The sequence below is a fragment of the Castor canadensis genome, chromosome 3 (assembly GCF_047511655.1).
Source record: "Castor canadensis chromosome 3, mCasCan1.hap1v2, whole genome shotgun sequence".
Lineage (NCBI taxonomy): Eukaryota > Metazoa > Chordata > Mammalia > Rodentia > Castoridae > Castor > Castor canadensis.
The window spans coordinates 71,353,701-71,374,359 of record NC_133388.1 but is presented as its reverse complement, the minus strand read 5'-3'; the positions used below and the strand labels follow the sequence as shown (position 1 = coordinate 71,374,359).

The 20,659-nt window shown below is 37.9% G+C and overlaps 1 protein-coding gene across 21 annotated transcripts in view; it reads left to right on the top strand.

Annotated features, from left to right (window-relative positions):
• Nucleotides 1-20,659, top strand: part of Npas3 (neuronal PAS domain protein 3) — an 869,823-nt gene that overhangs the window by 732,844 nt on the left and 116,320 nt on the right. For all 21 annotated transcript variants that reach the window (XM_074068169.1, XM_074068167.1, XM_074068174.1 and 18 more), the window contains one exon: nt 11,233-11,407. In XM_074068169.1, the coding sequence (XP_073924270.1) occupies nt 11,233-11,407 (175 nt within the window). The remainder of the gene's footprint in view (nt 1-11,232; nt 11,408-20,659) is intronic.

The window sequence follows — 20,659 nt, the reverse complement described above, 5'->3', positions numbered from 1 at the left end:
ATGATCAGTAAAAGAAAAAAAGAAAAAAAAGACAGCCGGCAAACTGTCTATCATGGGATGAAATTTGACAGTAGGGATTATGGCTTTGATGGACCAGAACAGCTAATAGAAGAAGCTGACATTTTTGAAACCCTGCTAATTAAGGGTTCCTTCCTTAATATTAAAATAAAGTCTTTGTCTGGGTTTTATGGTTGGAGAATCAGGTGTTTTCATTAATATATGCCAGTCAGTCTTAATAAGCTTGGAGGGCAGAGGAAGTTATTATTGAGTGACCTTCTACAAAATAAGCATGTTGCTAAGGGCTGCAACCCTGCCCCGTTCAGACTGATGAATCTCATTTCCAATGCAAAAGCTTCACAAGAAGTCCAAGTATTCTCTGTGCAATCACAGAAAATAATCCTTGTGTCTCTTGCAATGTCCAGAATTGCCACTTACTACACTACAATGAATATTACAATACATATTATTTTTCTACCACAATTGTCTACATTTCTGAATTGCCCAGAATAGAAAAACTTATTGTGAAGACACTTGTATTGAAAAGTCAGCTCATTTTAATACTTTTCAAATAGTCATCTACTCTGTTCATGAATTATAATGCTCAGAATACATCTGACAATACTGGCTTTGAAAAGGAGATATGTCTATATTATTACATATTCATTTTCAAATAGATTTCAAACAGATTTTAAACCATTCATTGAAATTCATTGAAATGATAAATTCACAGTTGGATTTTGATTGACTCTTAATCCAATTTTACTTCTGATAAATTTTCGCCCCTTTCTTCCCACCCACCCCCAATCTTTCTCAACCAATGTAATTTTTGTTCTTCTATTGGTTTTTAAAGCAAAACTGATAGGGTAAGGTAAAACTTGAAGATTTTTATAACTACCTGTAAAGCTTATATAAAAGAATTGGTAAATTAAATTAAAATCAGTAAAGTAGTATAGTACAGGTGACTTATCTGGCTCATTTCCAGTGTACCAGTGCCTCACTAATGAAAGTAGTGTCCATGGTAGTTGGCTCTGGGCTCACAACCTGGAACAAAACTTTGAGTCTTTTGGTGACTGAGCCAAAGTATTTGGGAGTTGGTATAGTAGATCACACACCCTGAGGTTCTGTACTTGCCCAGTTAAAAGAGTATTACTGGGATGCTCCTCGTCTTGAGCTCTTTCTGTCTGCTGTAGGAAGAGAAATCAGGTTACACCACTGTTGCTAGATTCATGGTCAAATGTAAAAAGCCTAAGAAAGTCTCTTTGGAGAAAGAAGAAGCTAGATTTAAAATTGCAGAGTGCACCATGGATTTGTGCTCACTCATGGGGAAAAAAAAACCCATCAATCATAAACTGAGCCCATTGGAGTGTGCCAAATATGGGAACAAATGAGATGAGAATCTCGGATCCAGGGCCAAAATATAGAAGAAGAAGTGAGTTAAAAGTGTGGGAATTATTTCGGCCTAGATCTATAATAAGACAATTGTTTTTGAGGTACAGACTTGAGAAGAAAAATGAAATGTGACATTTTCTATAAATGATTACACAAGACTGATCCTTCAGTATTTAAATGGGGAAGTTAATGAACACTGGCAGAGCTCTGTCTCCTTGGCACCAAAACTAACCCTTAGGGTTTATTGAGCCTCTGCCCACTGCTTTCCTAATGTCTGAGGCCCGACTCAAGAATGGGGCAGTGCACCACCAGTCCTTTATGAGCTCTTGTAAAGTTAGGACCTCCTAGGGTCTTAGATTGCTCCCACTTTTCATCTACGCCAACTGTTCTTTCTTCTCTTCTCTGGGTGGGGCCAGAAAGGGAGTTATCCCAGATGTTTTTGGTTCACAGCTGCCTCTGGACACATCCATCCCAGTGTGGATCATGAATAGTCTGTATCAGCATCACCCTGAAACTTTGTAAAAATGCAGAATCTTGGGCTCTACCCCAGATCTATGGAGATAGATTCTGTACTTTAAGGAAATCTTGAAAGAATCTGGAAAAATATGAGTAACAGTGATCTACAGTGCTTTTGTCACAGATTAATTATATACAGCATCATATTGTGACATATTTTTGTGATCTCACTTTACTTTGTGTTTCACTTATCTCCTAGAGAGCCTGCCTAGCAAGTGTGAGACCCTGAGTTCAAACCCCATTACTGCCACAAATAAAAAAATTTTAGTCTTGCAAAAACAAATGATCAATAAATATTTGATTGGCTTAGTTTAGTCCTTTTATTCTAAAGATGTTCCTCTGTTTCTAATGGTTTTTGTTTTTTTTTATTATTTCCTTATACCTTGTCTCTGTTTCCTGTAATCTTCGTGGTATTCTGGTATTTCATATTCCACCGCAGGAATTCTTAGTTCTAGAGCAGCTATTGCAAAGCACATGTATAATTTAAATTTTTCTAGTGGTCGCATTTTAAAGAGTTAAAAGCAAACAAGTGAAATTAATTTTAATAATACAATATTTTATTCATGCTGTCATATCCAAAGTATTGGATGGATTTGTATTCTTTTTTTTTTTCATCCTAAATCTTTGAAACCAGATATTATTTTATACTTACAGTTTCTTACAATTCAGAGTAGCTCATTCCAAGAGCTCAGTAGCCACACTTGGCCTTTGGCTACCATATTGGTAGCATGTGTTGAAAATATTCACAGATAAACAGTGTGAGTTTCTGAAATCCCTGAAACAAAATGCCAAATTCTTTGTGTATGACTAGAGCATTTTTATGGTAGGATAGAACATCAGATTCTCAAAAAGGTTAGTCCCACCACTACCACCACCACCGCCACACTCCCCTCAAAAATAACAATAAAAACAAGCACTTCTTTTAGCCTCCAGAATGACTCATTTCTTTTGATCAATTTTCTCTCCTTGCCAGTTCTATTTACATTCTCTATTGTAGCAAGACTAACTCACAGTCTGTTATTAAACAGATGTGAATTTAACTTATTCCTTTAAAATAGCACCTAGAGAGTACTTAAGGTATTGACTTGCTTCTCAGAAAATAACCTTAACACTATCGCACTTAGTAGTTACAATTGCCAAAATAAAATAGCCATATAAAAGGACTTTTTCTAATGGTAATTCACTAGAAATAAATTGCACACCAGATCTATGGTTCCCATGTAGCATCCAGGAGGTTCCCAAGATTTGCTTAAAGATACCAATAAGAAGGTTCTAGAAGGGTCAGTAATTGACAAGAGCACAGAGTTTTATTCCTCCTTGTTCTTCTCATTGGATTAATTCCCAAGTTTCTTTCTATGATGGCTAAAATAGTTTAGTCTACTTTGTGGTTTTGTTGGATGAGATTTTTTTTTATGGCCCCCCTCACAGTGACACTTAAACATAGTGACTGAGCTCTAAGGACTCTTGTGTTCCATCATACATTAACTCCTTTAAAAAACAACAAAGAATGATTAATTGTACTGTGTGCATTTTAGTATTTATTTTTTGTGTCATTATTTGTGTGCATTAACCATAACCAAGATTTAGTCATATAACCCATATTGTTTTACTATGACTAGAATAAAATAAAAATCATTCTGTGTAATGTTCCAAAAACTAATAGGAAAGTCAACCACCAAACTATTGTGGTTTTCCAAATCCAGTTACCTTTCTGTAAAGTAAAAAAGCTTTATATTTAAATTTCAATCTTATTAACATTTTCCATTTTTTCTTGTTCATATAATGAAAAGAAGGAAGATGCTAAAATTAAGTATGGGAATAGTGAAAATAATTAAACAAAAATTGAGACATATTGGTACTGAAGTCTGGCTATGTATAACATCCATCTCGATAAGTACCTCGATTTAAATGACAAATGTTGAACCATGTAAAATTTGAGGATAATGGATTAACTATGCCAAAATCAAGTATTTTAGGTTGATTGGTCTCCTAACTACCAAGGTAAAGAAGAAGCTTTGAAAGGGATATTTTACTATTCATTTGATCTTCAGAAAAGAGAGACAGACTTAAGTTTACTTTGAGATTGTTATTGCTTCTTTCTTGGCATCATTTCACTTTTTACTATGATGTAACCTCCAGTGGCATCCTTTTTTCCTTCCCAGCACTGTGATAAATACTAAACAGTTGGCCTTTCCTGCCCTGCAGACACTTTAAAACTTAAAAACTATAGGAACCTTGTAAAACAAGGTTTTAAAATCTCCTGATTTCGTCACTTTCACAAGTCCCTGGGCTCATTCCTGTGATGTAATGTCCCCTCAGTATTAAGACATTTTCTAGTTCTCCTTTTAACTGGTATCTCTTAATGAAAGGAAAAGGATATTGACATGTCAAAACTATTCCAGAACCATGTAGCATGATGGAGCTACACCTGAGCTAAGATTACAAGAAAATTTCAATATGGCTTATAATTTATTTATTAGAAAAAAATGGAGAAACCGGAAAGACTTTTTTATATGCAGATCATTTCTATAAGTACTTAAACATTCTCAATTGGAATCTGAGTCTGTGGAATGGCCATTGAATAATTTTGAATATTTAGGTATCAATGTTAATTATTGCCCTGATCAATTCACCCATCGGGAATAAAAGTCAGAAGCGTAGTTGTACTGTTCCAAATAACGGTCCCCAAGTTTGAGTCAGCACCTGCAATTCACCTGTTGCTCTTGCATTCCATTTCTCCAAAGGTCCACCTTTCCCTTTTCCACTTCTGAGGACTAAGAGACATCCTGAAATTATCTTTTGTCACTTCTTAATTGAAGTTCAGAACTGGGTATGCAGTATATCTTTGGATGCTGTTGTTGCAAATTCTCAAGTCAGGTATAACGGGTTATAGAAAAGTATATAAAAAAATCAAAAATAAAATTCAGTTGGCCTCCTGGATTCCCACAGGAATCGAAATGTTTATTTCTGAAGATAAAATAGACATGTGATGTGGTATCTTTCAGCTCACATTCTTCTACAGGAACGCTCTGTTAACATATCTGTAAAAAGAGAGTGGGTTCAGTTTTTTATTTGATGACACTGAAAGGATTTTTCATTCTACCTCATCGTTCTGATATAGAACCTTTCTTTCTTCTTGTTCTACTAATTTATACACGTATTTCTGTAACAGACTGAATGCTTTTATGCATTTTTCTTAGATAAGTCAGCAAATACATAGAATGAGACAGAGCAGTAAAGAACATCAAGTTTCTGTCAAAACAGTTCATAAATATTCAGTAGAGTTCTGCAATATGTAGGAAGTTATGAAGATGGCGTGAAGATACCAGTAAATCCAAAGAAAACCTATGCTAATCAAGCTATCATATCTTAGTACACTTTATTCTCCTATCACTTCATTATTCTTCAGTAACACAAATGTGACCCCCAAAAAACTACAAATCCTAACCTGTTGTGCTGAGATAGAATTTCCATCTCAGCCTGGGTCGGGATTTTCTGGGTCAGGGTCTCTTGGTATATCCCAAAGCCTAACCTGGGAGTTAGTTTTGTAAGCCACTTAACACCACCAGAGTCCTCACTTGGGGGTGATCTTCTTTTCAAATATTGCAGGCATCCCCTTGGGAGTGGGCCCAGCTGCAAAAAGACTCCTGAAACACAGCTTAACCACAATACCAGGCCTCTTGGTAACCTGGAGGCCCTCAAGAATTTTTTCAGGTGTCTTACAAAAGGTTTAGGACATTGGACCTTAAGTGATAGGTTTTGAATAATCCTTTTTTATATGATAAAAATCAACACTGTCTATTCCTATGACTAAAGCACCTTTAAAGAAATACCTTAAAATAGGTTTTATGATCTTTCTTTATAGAAGCATCCTCTTAAGAGGTTCCAAAATGTAAAGGACTTAAAATATTCATGCTGGTTCCTCATTTGTCCTGCCCTTTCAATCAGAGAGGCACTGAATTCATGAGTTGCACTGTTAGTAAGTATTTTGCTATAGTTTAAAAATATTGATCACTCCAGGGAACCAAGTAAAGGCTTGATGTATGAAAAGACAAATTAGTCACCTATCCTATCTACCAGCAGGGTACAATGACCCCACATGGAAAAGTCAACTCAAACCTCTATATATAACATATTAAGATTTTTTTCTCCAGGAAACTTCAGAGTCACAAAATCATCTGTGTCTAGTGTGCAAATTCCATGCAAGCTAACAGATCACAAAATAAATTTGAGGAAGGCTGTGTAGTTTAGCTCAACGGTAGAGTATGGTTTGTCTGGGAGGGATCGATGGTAGCATTGGGTGGGGAAAGGCAGGAAGAAGAGTTTACACAAAATGAAGTTTCTGGATATAATTGTTTATTACTCACTGCTTATCTGCTGTCCCCATGCATTCTTTGCTATTTTGTTATTCACAAGCAATAGGAGAGAATGAATTCTCTTTTAGAGTCACTCAGAGCTGGGTTGGGGGTGGTGGCCCACACCTATAATCCCAGCACTCAAGAGGCAGGAGGATCATGAATCGAAGGCCATCCTAGACTATATAGTGAGACCCTGACTCAAAAATAAATAAATACAATTGTTTAAAAATATAGTCACTTAGCTGGGATAAAGTTGGACCAAGTGGGAAGGTTGGAAACAGTCATGCTTTTTCTCTTCTTTGTGCTAGGGAAACATTCAAGGACTGATGAATCTGTTTCTTGAGTTTAATAAACAGAATATGGGATTTTTCACGATATACTGTTAAGGGTTAAAAGCTGTACTTACCATTATGAAGATTGAAGAAAGGACCAATAATTAAATCAAATGAAACTTTTCTAAATTTCTACTGTTGGTGATTTAAAGGGATAGTTTAGAAATAATTTTTGTGGAACTATGTTACAGTTCAGATGTTGAGGATGTAGGATGTGGAAGTTGAAAATTAACCAGTTAAAAAGTTTTGCCATAGGTTGAAAACAAAATGGGTTATGAAAAATGGTTACTGTTCTCTTAAAGAGTTCCTCAAAACCTGTCTTTCTCTGCATTTATACTAACTCAGTTGGGGACTATAAAAGAACGTGTAGGTCTGAATGTATACAAGGACTTATCTAGAATGAATATATTGTATAGTACTGTATTGCAACTCATTTTACAGCACAAATAATGATACAATAATAATAATGCTATTAATATTTTAGAATAACAATTTAAGTGTGTAACCAAATCAAGATCAGATAAAGTAATTTTTTCAGGCCTAAATACCTGTCCTTTTTCATTCAACAAACATTCATGGTAGGCCTACTACCTATAAGACAAGTAATCAGTGGGGAAAAGTTGTGGAAGTTAATTACTGGGGAGTTGGAAGTACCTAATTAACATTGATTTAGAGTTTTATTTATGTTTCCTACTGGAAACTAGCATGAAATAATATCTGCTCATCAAGTAAAAAATATTCTGGTTTTGGCTTCTGTAGTTTAGTTTGCAACATAGAATGTAGTGGCAGGAAACAGGAGTTCTAGTCTGTCTTACCTAGCACATCTTAGTAAGAGGAAAAATAGACAAGGGTTAAGTGAGACATGGAATACCAGTTAGCCAATTTAGTGTACAGCCTCCTACCACTAAACAGCTGGGTAAGCTTGAAAACACATTTTAACTTCTCAGAACTGTAGAGCTTTCACCAGTTAAATAAATAGATATTAATAGATGGTTGTGCAGATCTCTTCTAGTTCTAAAATTTAACTAAGTGAAAGAAGCATGAGAAGTGTTGAAATCATGAGATAAATTTAAGATGTGATGATGAAGACAATGACGAAGACTGGAGGTGAATATTAAGTAACCTTTTGTCTACCTCCATATCCATTTTGGTTTAGAAAAACCCCTTGGCTTTGGTGCATCCTGAGCACCAGCAGTCTGGCAGGCCACCCTCCATGGTGCTGAACCAGGACAGAGGCACTCAGGGGCCTCTGTTCAGACTTGGGCTACTGCCCGAGAGGTGATAGGTTAAGTCAAGCAGACTTTGGACCAGATTCTACCTTCATGATTGGCCTTTTTCAGTATCACGGTTCTTCTGTATAATGAGGATGATCATACCAATTCAAAATATTGTTATGAGATTAATCAAAGCAAGTGTATAAAGTACCTGCACAAAGTAGGTAGCTGCTAGTAACGTTACTGTTGTAGTTAAGGTTCAAAGTCCTTCACCCTTGATGTACTCTTGCTGGTTAAAGAGATGGCCCAAATTTTAGCTCTAGAGCAAATACAGCAACGTGGTCAAACTTGGGTCACATGACAAGGGGAGAGCACACACAGGAGGTATGGGGATAGGTAAGAAACCCAAAACATGATAGTATTTGATGTCCCCACTGCAGAGGAACTAATACAGAAACCTTAAAGCGACAGAGGTCAACACAAGAAGGGGATCAGGAACCAGTGAAGAGGTCAGGTAGAGATGAGTCAACTTGGGTTGTAACACATTTGTACTGAAAGCAATGCTAGGAATCTCTCTGTATAGCAATCCTTAACTCAACTAGCAAAAACGCTTTGTCTTCCTTATTATGCTTATGTCTTCTCTTCAGCAAAATTAGAGACAAGGGCAGAACAGATTCTGCCTGGAAGTGGTAGGTGGGGGTGTGGGGAGAAGAAACAGCCCAAACAATGTATGCACATATGAATAAGCGAATAAAAAAAACCTTAAAAAAAAAAGAGATGGCCCAAAGCAATGACACATATCCAACATTAAACAGCAACAACATCTCTGTGGGTCAGCCATTCTTACCCACCTAACAGCAACATGAGCAGGCATTTTAGAGTGTATATTTCTCATGCGGTGATTTACTCTGCATGGTTTCAGTGAATTTTCAAAATGAGGCCATGGGGCAAATAGAGCAAGCCTTGTTTTCACCCAGCTCTCCAGGCCAATACATTGGGTCATCCCACGGAACACACTCCAAGAAATGCCCTCCCCTTGGAATATGTTGTAAGACATATACTGTGGAGCCCTAGAGTCCTACAGAGCAGCAGTTATGCCAATTTTAGGATAGGAAACTGAAGACCAGGGAGGTTAAGTGAATTATTCAAGGTCACACAGCCAAGGAGGAAAAGATTCTGGTTCAAAGTAGATCTAAGGAGACTGTGACAGTGTTAATTCTCAATGCCAACACCTCCATCGATATTGGTCTTTGAGGTGTTTAGATGGCCCATGAGGCCACTTGAAAAGAAAGTCTTCATGCCATAGTGCAAAATGGCACATTGTAACTTAGTTTTACTATATATGTGCCACACTCAGGACTTTGGTTCTTGGGCAGGAAATGCCTACACATTAAAAAAAAATCAAGTTCTAGAAATAGTGGCCTGTTCCTCTTCCCTGTAAAACTGGCTCACATGAATATTCAATAACCAGCATCCCTAAAACTCTACTTTATTTCCCACCTGTGTTGTTATCCTATCACAATCTGTGGTCTGTGCCAAAAGGCACATTGAAGTATTAAAAAGAAACATTAGAGTTTGAGAAAAGTGTCAAACAATATTTATTAAAGTGCTGTAATTGGACTCCATGTAAAATGAGTGACTTCCTATATTCACTAATCCCCAAACAAAATAACTATCAAGAAATATTAAAACACACATTTTATTAGTTTCATTTAATTTCTTAATTGCTCAAAGTCAGTTTACCCATTTATTGCTGTGCGAAGTGCTTAGAGGCAAGGCACACATTAAAGGGATTATTTCCATGTAATCCCCCTCCCAGAGGGTAGGAGCTGATCACTGTGAATCCCGATGTACTCTATAACAATACCAAGTGAGGAAATCGGTATGGCAAAATGATATAGTCAGTAGTCGGGTAATACAGAAGGAAAATGTCATTTAATAGCAAGAGAAAGTACCTCATTTTCAGTAAAAGGTATGCAGGCCTTTTTCAGGAATAGCTATTAACCAAACTGAATTTAGCCTCCTCCTTTTCTGGCTATACCTCTGTTAATTGATAGATGTTGAAGATATGTAGTCTGCTAAGATTTTAATCAAATGGTGTCTGGGAGAAGATGTGATCATTTCACATCTGAGCATTACCCTCTCTGTGAGAGTTCATCCGCTGACAGACTTCCTTCTTGGCAAGAGAAAGAGTGGAGGCACTCACTCGGGAAGAATTTGGAGAGGTGCTAGATACTACATTACAGGAAAGGGAAATGAGGTAGGAAGGGGTCTAGGTAAATGTTCAGCAAGAAACTTGTGACAATTTGATGTTCTGGCAGCTTCTGTGTTACATCATAGCTGGCCTGAGACCATTACACTCCAGAGGACTGGGAAACCCATTAGTGACCAGGGAAAGAGCTTTTCCTTGTCCTGTTGCTAACGCACCTCTCCCTGCTATGCTACCTAGGACCCAAGTACATTATGTTAGGAGCATTACTGCTATTCTTGAAAGGAGATAAAAGAACATTAAAAGAGTTCAGAGGTAAGACCAGTCCTTGCCAGCAAGCAACTCCTGCCCCCCTTCCAGACGGCAGGTGACCCAGACAGAAGGGCCATGTCTGACAGCTGGAATAGGCAGGGCCTCTTCTGATAGTTCATATTCACTCTACCTTTGGAGCCAGCCTCATTCAAAGAGTACAAAAAATAAAACACTTTTTAAAAAGCCCTCAAGGAGATTTGTACCATGTATCTTATTAGATTGAAGGAAAAACAAGCTGATACCAGCAGAAAAAAAAAATGGCTGCTTCAGACCCCAACTGACCTCTTTGCATGGAAAATTCTCCATGTGATTACAGAGCTAATGAGTAATATTTAATGAAAACATTAGGCCTTTCCATACATTTGTATGTGGCAGTTCTTACATTTACATTTACATAGAAATAAGAGGATATATATAAAAACACATCTTGGAAACCTTGTATATTTTAAGGAAAATACTCATCTGCAATCTCTGGCTGCTTCTATAGTTGTTTTTATACAAAGCCCAAACTTCACAATAAGAAAACTGTAGAATTCAGTCAATCATCTGCTTGACACCAAACATGTAAGTGTTTGATGATGCGTGGATAAAACAGCTGAAAGCAAGGCAGACTCGTCCACGTTCCACAGAATGGTTTGGCTTTATGCAAACAACAGTGTATGAGGAAAAAACCAGGCTAAACAATTGCTAAATAAATACATTAGAAAAAAAAAAAAACAGTCTTTCTCTTTGAACTTCAAGAATCTTGAAGTATTTGAAGATGAAGACTTGGAGCCAGGATTGCTCCTGGGTGCTGAGTGTGTTTTCTTTGCTGCTCAGAATCTGAATCACTGTGCTATTGAATTTGAACATAGAAAAGCCTGTGACACCTGTCTTTCCCACCCTTTGTCTTTCCTCCCTAGGTGGAGCTGACAGGCAGCAGCGTCTTTGACTATGTCCACCCCGGGGACCACGTGGAGATGGCAGAGCAGCTGGGCATGAAGCTCCCGCCTGGGCGGGGTCTCCTCTCGCAGGGCACCGCAGAGGACGGAGCCAGCTCAGCATCTTCCTCTTCTCAGTCAGAGACCCCTGAGCCAGGTGGGAATTGCAAACCCAACGTGTGGGTTGGTTGGCAGGACCTTTGCGGAATAAGTGTGCTCAAGGTACCCAAGTGAGAGACTATAAATAGGTCTAAGGGTATTTAACAATTCCATGCCACTTTCAATTCCATGCAGTAATTAAATAAGGAAGAGATCTGAAAATAAGGAGACATTTTAATAAGTATAATCCAGAGATCTAATTTCAGTTGAACAATACATATAGAAGGTACTAGTTTCTTTAGTTTCTCTTTCAAATTGCTAGAGGAGAAGCTTCTGATTTGGAACACCTTCTTCCTTTTATTGTTGCCACAGCTAAAGGTAATGCATTTACTTATTATTCGGCAAAATCTACAACAGAGGCATTTTGAATGTTAGCTCATGGAGAATTAAAAGTATTAAGGATTTGCAGAAATCTTGGTTCCTTTCTCTCTCTCTCTCTCTCTCTCTTTCTTTAAGCATCAGAAGGTACTTGAAAGATGTGAACAGATAAATTAAGGCTAAAAAGAAAACAGAAATGGCTACATTTTAAACTGCCTTTCTACCCTCAGTATTTAATTAGATCAATTGTATAGAGGAATGAACAGAGGTGACATTCCTCATTGGAATTCCTTCCAGGACTCTTATAGACTTTGCATTCAGAATGTTCCCATTTTCATTGTGTTGTACTGATGATAATTTAAGTATTAGGGGAAAATCCATTTATAAATTAAACAAAATGACTTGATATCCATCAGTCCCCTAGTTCATCAAGCTGTTCAAACACGGGGAAGATTGGCTGGTCGGCCTGGGTCTTCCGAGAGCGCTGGTAATTAGATCTGCGAAGGATTTATTCTTTGCTGATTGGGGCTTTAAATTAATTGAAGTTCCACATTTGTGGTTTTGTCCTTTTTGTACTTTTTTAGAGGAGATATTTCATATTCTTGTGTGGTGGAGTGCTTGGCCAAGCAGCAGTGGTTTAAATGTTAATTTTTCTCATGAGAAGTTTAAGATTTTTAATGAATCAAGGCCTGATTTGAAGTGCAAAGTTTTATTTGCTTACTTGGGAAATTATTTTTGCACTCTTCAAAGATGCTTGTACTTTACTTGATCTGTTGTTTTAAAACAGATTCGCAACACAAAAGCATTTGATTAAAAAGAAAAATGGAGAAACCTGCCGTAAGATTACTATTCAAATAACTCTCTATACAATTCCAAGAAAACACTTTAATTTGGCCTGCCTCAAAATGATCATACTATGTTTGCTGACACAGAAGAGAAAGACAGATTTACCTCTTTTGGAAATATTTTGATTTCATCTAGAACCGATCCATTTCCTCCCTGAGATTCAGCACAGCTCCAAGGCATTCCCTATTCTTAGCACTGGGGAGCATCCTTCTCCAGGAGAAGGATCCTTCACTCAGGTGAAAGGGAATCATTTAGGCTACCTTTACCCTGTCAAAATGAACGTAGTTTTATTCAGGGGGGAAGTCATATCTTTATGCCATAGCTCACTAACTTTACTGAGTAGATAATTAGAACTTTTTCAGTCATTAGAGGGTTCACATGTGGACATATATGAGAAGCAACACATGAAAATAGATTTCTACTCTTTCATACTGAAGTTACATTGGACAACCTTGATTTCTCATGACACAAACACACAGTGTCACATAATTTAAATTTAAAAGCCTTTGGATAAGAAAAGCCTTGGGAAAGTATACTGTTTCCTTGAATCACAAACTCATCTTTTTACTCCAGTTCCTTTTTGTGTGTGTGGTACTGGGGATTGAACGTGGCCTCATGCTTGTTAGGCAGGCGTTCTATCACCTGAACCAAGTTCCCAGTCCTTTTTTAGTTTTTATTTATTTTTCAGGTAGAGTCTTGCATTTGTTTCTTACAGCTGGCCTCAGATTGCAATCCTCTCACTTGTGCCTTCCTTGTAGCTGTGTCCATAGGCACACACCTGGCCCCACACCTGGCCCCACAAACTCAGTGTTAGAAGAATCTTTTTGATCCTTTAATCCAAATTCCAACATAGGCAGCCATTCTTCTACCAACAGGTCAGTTACCTTTTCTAGTCTCTGCTACAACCTGGCAGGACACTCACCTTCACTGCAATTCTAATAGAAAATTTTTTTTCTAATTTGGAGCCCCGAACCTACTCTGCTGCTACTTCATGTCCTGGGAGACCATGCTTCAGATTACTCCATTGTCCCTGACATAGACTCTCAAATGGTAAAGTCAGATCTATCAACTCTTTCCCTTCCTCCTGCCTTCCTTCTACTTTTCAAATCTGACCATAGGAATATCACACACACAAGAACACACCATTGGATTGTTCTTAAGCACCTTGCCACCCTGGTCATCCTAGCCTGGCTGTGCTTCACTTTCTTGATGACCCTCTAAAACTATAGTTCTATGAGCTGAGCACAGCCCTTTAGAGGTACTGTGATTAAAACAAAAGAGAAAGTCAGACTATCTCCTTTTCAGTACTCCTACTATACTTTTCTGTTAGTACTCCTAATATACTTCTGTCAATGAACCCTAAGGTTGAATTAGGTCCTACTGGAAGCCAGGCCACCCTGTCCACTCATATGGAGCTTGATGTCCCTCTGAATCCATGTCAAGGGTGATTTGTCACTTGGAGGAGACTTTGAGAGAAAAAAAAAAAGTCCACAGCCTATAAACTGGTTCTGCTAGGGTATCCTGGGCTATTGTCAAAACAGCAAACAAAAATAAATATTCTAGTGTAAGAACTCTGATAAATTCCTTGTCTTCTATAAAGCACTAGCATGCATAAACCAAGGCTAGGAGGACTACAGGAACTCAGTCCTCGCCTGTTCTTCATTCTGGATAACAGAGATATAATGCCTGTGCTTCTCAAAGTGGAATACTCCTTCAACTCTTCTCACCCTTCTTTCCTATAGAATTACGCTATCATTTAACACTGAAATATAGTTGAGAGGTTCTATAAATTTGTTTGGCCTTCCTTTAGCCATCCCAACTAGCAAAATCGAAGTGTCCTCTAACAAGTGAGGCTCTTAGCTACATTGCATAAGAAAGGGCTCTCTTCCTAGATGGCGAGGATAGCTCTCACCATTAGAGAAAGTCAAGCTATCTTAGCCTTAGAAGTCTGCAGTATTGGTCTTTTCAATCTTGGCTTAAAAAAGCAATTAGATTGACTGCTCAAATACTGAAAAGCAGCAGAGGGTACTACCTTGAATGAAATATCTTCACTAATGCAGATGATCGCTCCAAGGGAATTACTTAAAAAGTTCATGTCAGGCACTACATCCCAAAGCTGCTTATGTTTCTTAAAAGCTGAAAGAATTTTAACAAGATTTCCTAATTCTTAATAACATGAAGGAACATTTTTGAAGACTGTTGTTCATTGCATCATAATCTTTTAAACTCTGATAAAGCACATATTCCTTTTTACATACTGGTGTAATTTGGTTGGAAGAGGGATATGGCTATATGGTTATTATGAAAATGAAAGGACTAGTAGGTAAGGAATTTTTCAGAAGCCCTGATGTGTTCAGTGTAGCATTACTAAATGACTGAAACCTAAATAGCATTTGGCATTATAATAAAAGGAAATAAGTGACTAAACCAGACCAAGAGGCAGTGATACTGTGCCATAATAAGAATTTTATTTCTTTGAGCTGCCAGCCCTGTGATTGTCTTATCTTGAGTCAGTCTCAAGATAATGGTGTGTGGGCGGGGGAAGATTTGTTGACTTGGCAGCAAACCCAAATAAATATTTTATATGTATGCACATTTGTGAATAGTTTAGTGAATATTCTGTGAGAAATCTTGAGTCAAGCATTAGGAAAACAAATGGGTGGCCTTGTTTAAAAGTGCTGAAGTTCTAGAGCACCTTCTGAGGGATCTGAGCTCTTCCCTGTCCTCCAAGCAGCCACCCCCTGCTCCTGCAGTCTCAGCCACACGGGCAGCTGACCTTCCAAACATGCTGCTTGGATGGTTCGTTTTCTTTTTGTAGATCTGCTTGTATCTTTTCATTACTCTTAATGGTTCTGCAGTCTTGGGATTATGCGTGCTATCCTCATCCTTTCATAAATCTCAATGCCGGGTTTTTTAAATGCTTAGTAAACAGAAAAGAGAGTCTTTCAAGAAATCCTGGAAGAACTTTAAAAATCTCCCTATTTTAAAGGCACAGAGTAATTTTCCTTAAGTTCTCATAAAATTGTTGTATTTTTACTCCTTCCCAGGTCTTTTTCCAAATATTAAATTAATATATACTTGTGAAAAATTCAGAGAATGTAGACAAGGAAAAAAAGACCAACCAACATCCCATTACCCAGGAAAAAAAACACTGTTCATATATATTACCTATCCTTCCAGATTTTGCTTCTGTTACTATACACATATATATGTATATAGTAGGGCTTGGGGCAGGTTTTGGTTCTTAGTTATGCTGTATGTTACTAAATAAGATCATAACATGCATGTTTCTTATAATCTGCTTTTCCATTTAACCTCACAGGCATCTTTCCCCATCATTTTTCTGTCTTCAAGATGAAATTTCCTTTCTGTCTCCAGTGGTTTGTTTCCCACTAGGTAACAATCAGCACCCACTGTAGGACCACTGTCAGGAGTAAATACCTGGATCCAGCTTTGGAGGGAATTCAGCTAGGACCAGGGCTTCTTGCTGCTTATTGAATGTGTGTGAGCTCACGGGGGAGAAATCAATAGTACACCGGGATTTAGACAGTTTAGCAAAATGTATGAGACAGTACTTTGGGTGAAGCTGCATGGTTAACCCATTGGTTGTCTAAAATATAGGTTATCATGTTTTGTCTCAAATTTTAGGCAGAATCTACCCTGTTTTGTGGAGTCATTATAGTCATTATAGAAATGTCATCTTTATGTTATGCTATGTCCTGAATGCTTTAAAGGCAAGCAAAATGAAACACGGAGTATTTGCCTAAATGGAAATAATCTGTGTCACTACTGATATCTCTATGCAGTGGTAAATCTGATCAATTCGTGATTCTACAGGAACAGAAACTCAATTCCTCTGACTTCATTAGACGATTTTCACAATAAGTGATAAAATCAGAGGAACAAATGACTAGGAATAACAAAGAATGTAAAAAATTACCTGAGGATCAGATCAATATTTTGTTTAAAAAATTGCTTGGATATGAGATGCATTTGTACTTTCATGAGGGGATTATTTACCATCTGGTATATGGTTATGGAGGGTTTTTTTTTTTTAAGATTGGTTCAAGTTTCCTATCAATGAACTGAATTTAGAAGCTGGGCAAAGGAAACCATCTTACTAACCTCACATCCAACCCCGGTCCCCAGACAATGTGACTGTATCTACAGCACTTTCTGCTGTACTGCAAATGTCAAACAGAAGGTATAATGGATTTAATATTAGCGCTGGCCAAGGTGTTGAGGGAGCTGTTAATAATGTCACTCCAGTTATTGATCTGAAGCCTTTAAAAATCAGAGAAAAGTGAGAGATCCCCTACTGGGGAAAGGCATACAGTGACTGGTTTTTATTGCTAATATATTTCTACATATAGTGTGGTGTGGTGAGTTTGTGGAATTATGTCATCGTCGTTAATCTGTATGAGATTTTTAGAGATTGTATGGTAAGATAATACCATGGAGACTGTTCTGAATGCTAACACTAAAAGATTGGACCAAGACCTAGATATAAGTAGGGCTTAAAGTTTCACATAGTGACCACAGCATTCCTATAAGTTGTCAAGTGACAGGAGTGGATTTATGCCTTATGACAATGTCAGATCCACTGGAAGTATAAACGATAAATTACGGTCACCAGGATGAGCTGTGCTCTTGTTTTGCCTTTCTAGAACTCCAGATACAACCATGTAGTGACTACATTGAGACAGAAATGGGTTTTGTCTTAAAACTAGTGTACCTTTTCAGGAAACGGCTAATCCTTCATTCTGAATGTCAGATGGTATGCAATAAAATTCCTGCTTTCCATAGTCCCCAACTAATAAATGAAATTAAAATGTGTAATTTATGTTGAATGTTTATCAAACTGTAAATACACATTTAATTCCTTTCCATATTCATTCAACATAAGCAAAGATAAATCCATCAGATAATGTTCTACAGTGATCTCTGATGGATTGAATATGAAATGCTGCTCTATTGGGACTGAGGCAATGTTCGGAACAAGTTCACAGTTTCCCCAAACTGCCCTGTGTCCTGTTCGTTCCCAGTGTCCTGCTCAAGGACATGGCAAGTCGAATAGTCAGAAAGCACCCTGAAAAAAATAAATCTTTCATATCCCAAGGAGATCAACATGTAGGCATAAATTCAGCTTCTATCAAAAATCATGTACCCAAAATGATTTATTTTCCTTAACTATGTCATCATTATTTTGAAATGAAATATAAATTATCTTCTTGCCAATCCTGAATGATGTGCAGTTCAAAAAGAAAGTACTACTCACTGGTGTGGCTGTACATGTCTATAAGCTCAGCACTCTGGAGGTGGAGCCACGAGGATCACAAGTTCAAGCTCAGTCTCAAAAAAAAAAAATCAATACTATTACAAGGTCTGCTTTGCAAAATTAGAATAATTTTGCCTTAAAAGAGCTACCGTGATGCAATACCATTTTTTTCATGCAAAAAGTAGGCTATTTTTAAATTTCACCTTTATCCCCAGGTAAGCTAAACAAGATCTCCTGAAACTGCTGCAAAAGGAAAAATCACATCCCTCCTCCCCCTTTCTGGTATGGAGGCCTAGGCACATTTATCACCTTAATTTGTATATGCCTGTGCTTTGGTGCTTGTCAGTGTGTGATGAGAACCCTTGCAAAGCAACCTTGTACTTCTGGAATCTTGCCTGAGGGAGCTAAAGAAAAATAAGATAAAATCTCTTCGTCCTAGTACCTGAGCTCTGCACTTCCAGGCCAGCTCCCAGCATGCACAGCTGCAGCCCCAGGCATCCTTAGGGACCTAACACCTTGACCCAGGAAAAATCAGCATTGGCGACTCACTTAGCTACAGAAGGGCAGCCTCCCTTTCATTCCCAGAAACACGATCTCAGCACAGTTCGGCATGTCGTTCTGAAACTAACTTTCCCTTCCAAAGTTTAGATCATGGTGATTCCAACTCAAAAAATACTGCTTTCAGATAAATTAATAGAATGGCATTTACAGGGTGGCAAACATTTTGTTCAAAAATAAAAGTAAAAGCCTCTTATCAAAATACAAAATAGGGTCACACACTCCCTTGCCTTTTGCCATGTGATAGATTGTAGTACTTTGGATGATGGCATGAAAGCCATCACCAAGTATATACCCTCAACATTAGACTTCCAGAACTGTGAGCCAAAATAAATCTGTTAAAAAAAATAGGTTCACTCAGTTTATATATAGCATTTTCTCCCAAACCTTCTATTGAAAGTTTAGAAAATCAATTTTAAACCTATTATTTTTAAGTTTTCTTTATACAACTTTCTAAGTGATAATTTTGACTTCCATCTACCTACAGTGGTAAGGGGTACATTTTTCAACTTCCTAAAATTAAACCAAATAAAAGTTGTTAATTATGACCTGTTTTTCCCCATTTTAAAAAAAGTGGCTGTCTTTGTCATTGGATAATTAAAAATTATAAATTCTGTAATGGCTGCTGTGAACAAAGCACAAGTTATTTGCTTTTAATTCATATCACTATACAGAAATTTCATCCCTGTCCAAATTATACCATTCTGAATTCTTCATCTGCACTAAACAGCAGACTTACAAAGGATCAGTTACCTGGCATTGCCTGAGCTTTGCAGGGTGCACAGATCAGAAGAGGCAGAACTGGCTGGAAACCATTTCCACCCCTAGTGAGCAATTTACTCATGATTGCTTGGGGAAAATACTGGAAATATTGCTTCTGTGTAAAGTTTGCAACTTCCAGTTGTCAGCTCTTTGCCAAGCAGTTATTCCCAAGTATACTTTAGCAGCAAAGTATACTCAGGCCACTGTGATAATGGTGGCCTTCATCTCCTACTTGGTATATGCAGAGCACAAGAACTGCTAATTACAGGAGCTAATTCACACCATATCCCTCTGAGGCAGGTCAGTGCTATCCTTGTTCTACAGCTGAGGGGAAAAGTGATGGAAATTTTAAGTGGCTTGCCCCAAGCCACAGGGTTGGTTTTAGCAGACAAGATTAAAGGAAAGGGAGCAATATTAGGGTTGGAGTAGAAGGGAAGCCTTGGAACTGGATGGAAAAAGGAGATAGAGACCTGGTAGGAACCAAACCAGAGGAATTTTCTCTAAGGGGATCCTGAAGTGCGAAGAGAAAACTAATTATCCCCTAATGCATATATTTCATTGAGAGAAAGCATCTCTTTAAAAAATAAGAGTCTCTTACTTGGAAATAAAATCATCCATCTAGTCCTCTTTGTTGCTTTCATCCCTGCACTGAAACTCCTTATGCCAAAGTGAACAGTTAGTACCATCTGATAAAATATAGGCAAAAAAATCCATCCTCAGTCCGTGGGTCCACACTCCCTGTGTGTCTCCCCAGCCCAGAGCACAGCCACAGTTGTCACTCTGTGCTTGGCTTTTGCTTTGTCTCAGCCAGAACTGGGCCAAGCTCTGTGTGATTTCTCTAGACTCTTCCTTTCAGAACCAGTCTCCCAACGCAGGCATGAGAGAGCAAAAGAAAGCAAGAAGAGCAATAGTGTCCATCAGAAGGTAGACATGTCCTCTTGGAGGTACCCACTCATGAAACACAATAATAGTTTCTTGGTACCCACAGGAAACATCACCCAATTTCTGTGAGTTGAAAAAATTAGTTTGAGAAGAGGAAAGAAATTATGTCTTCTCTAGCTGTTATTAACCACTGTAAATTTTCATATAAGAGCTAGGCCCTCTCAATAACAGAGATTGTATTGATGACTGAACAATTTGATTTCTTATCTGCCTTATGTCAAACATTGCATGATATGCTGAGGAATCAAAGGTGAAGTTCCCAGAAGCCATCATGGAAAGAGGATCTATGAGGTCATTAATACAATGCACAAGTGTCCCTATGACAAACAGGACACCTTGGAGCAGAAGAAGGACAGCACTGGGGTTGGGGGAATGGCTCCAGTAGTAGAGCACCTGCCTTGAAGGACAAGTTCATGGGGCGCTCTCAGATGTAGGCATAACTACTTTGACATGGGCAGACATATATGGACTATGACTATCGGGGACTTTGATGGACACCATCAAGAATTTGTTTTTGTTCACTTATCTAATTGTATGGACTAAAAA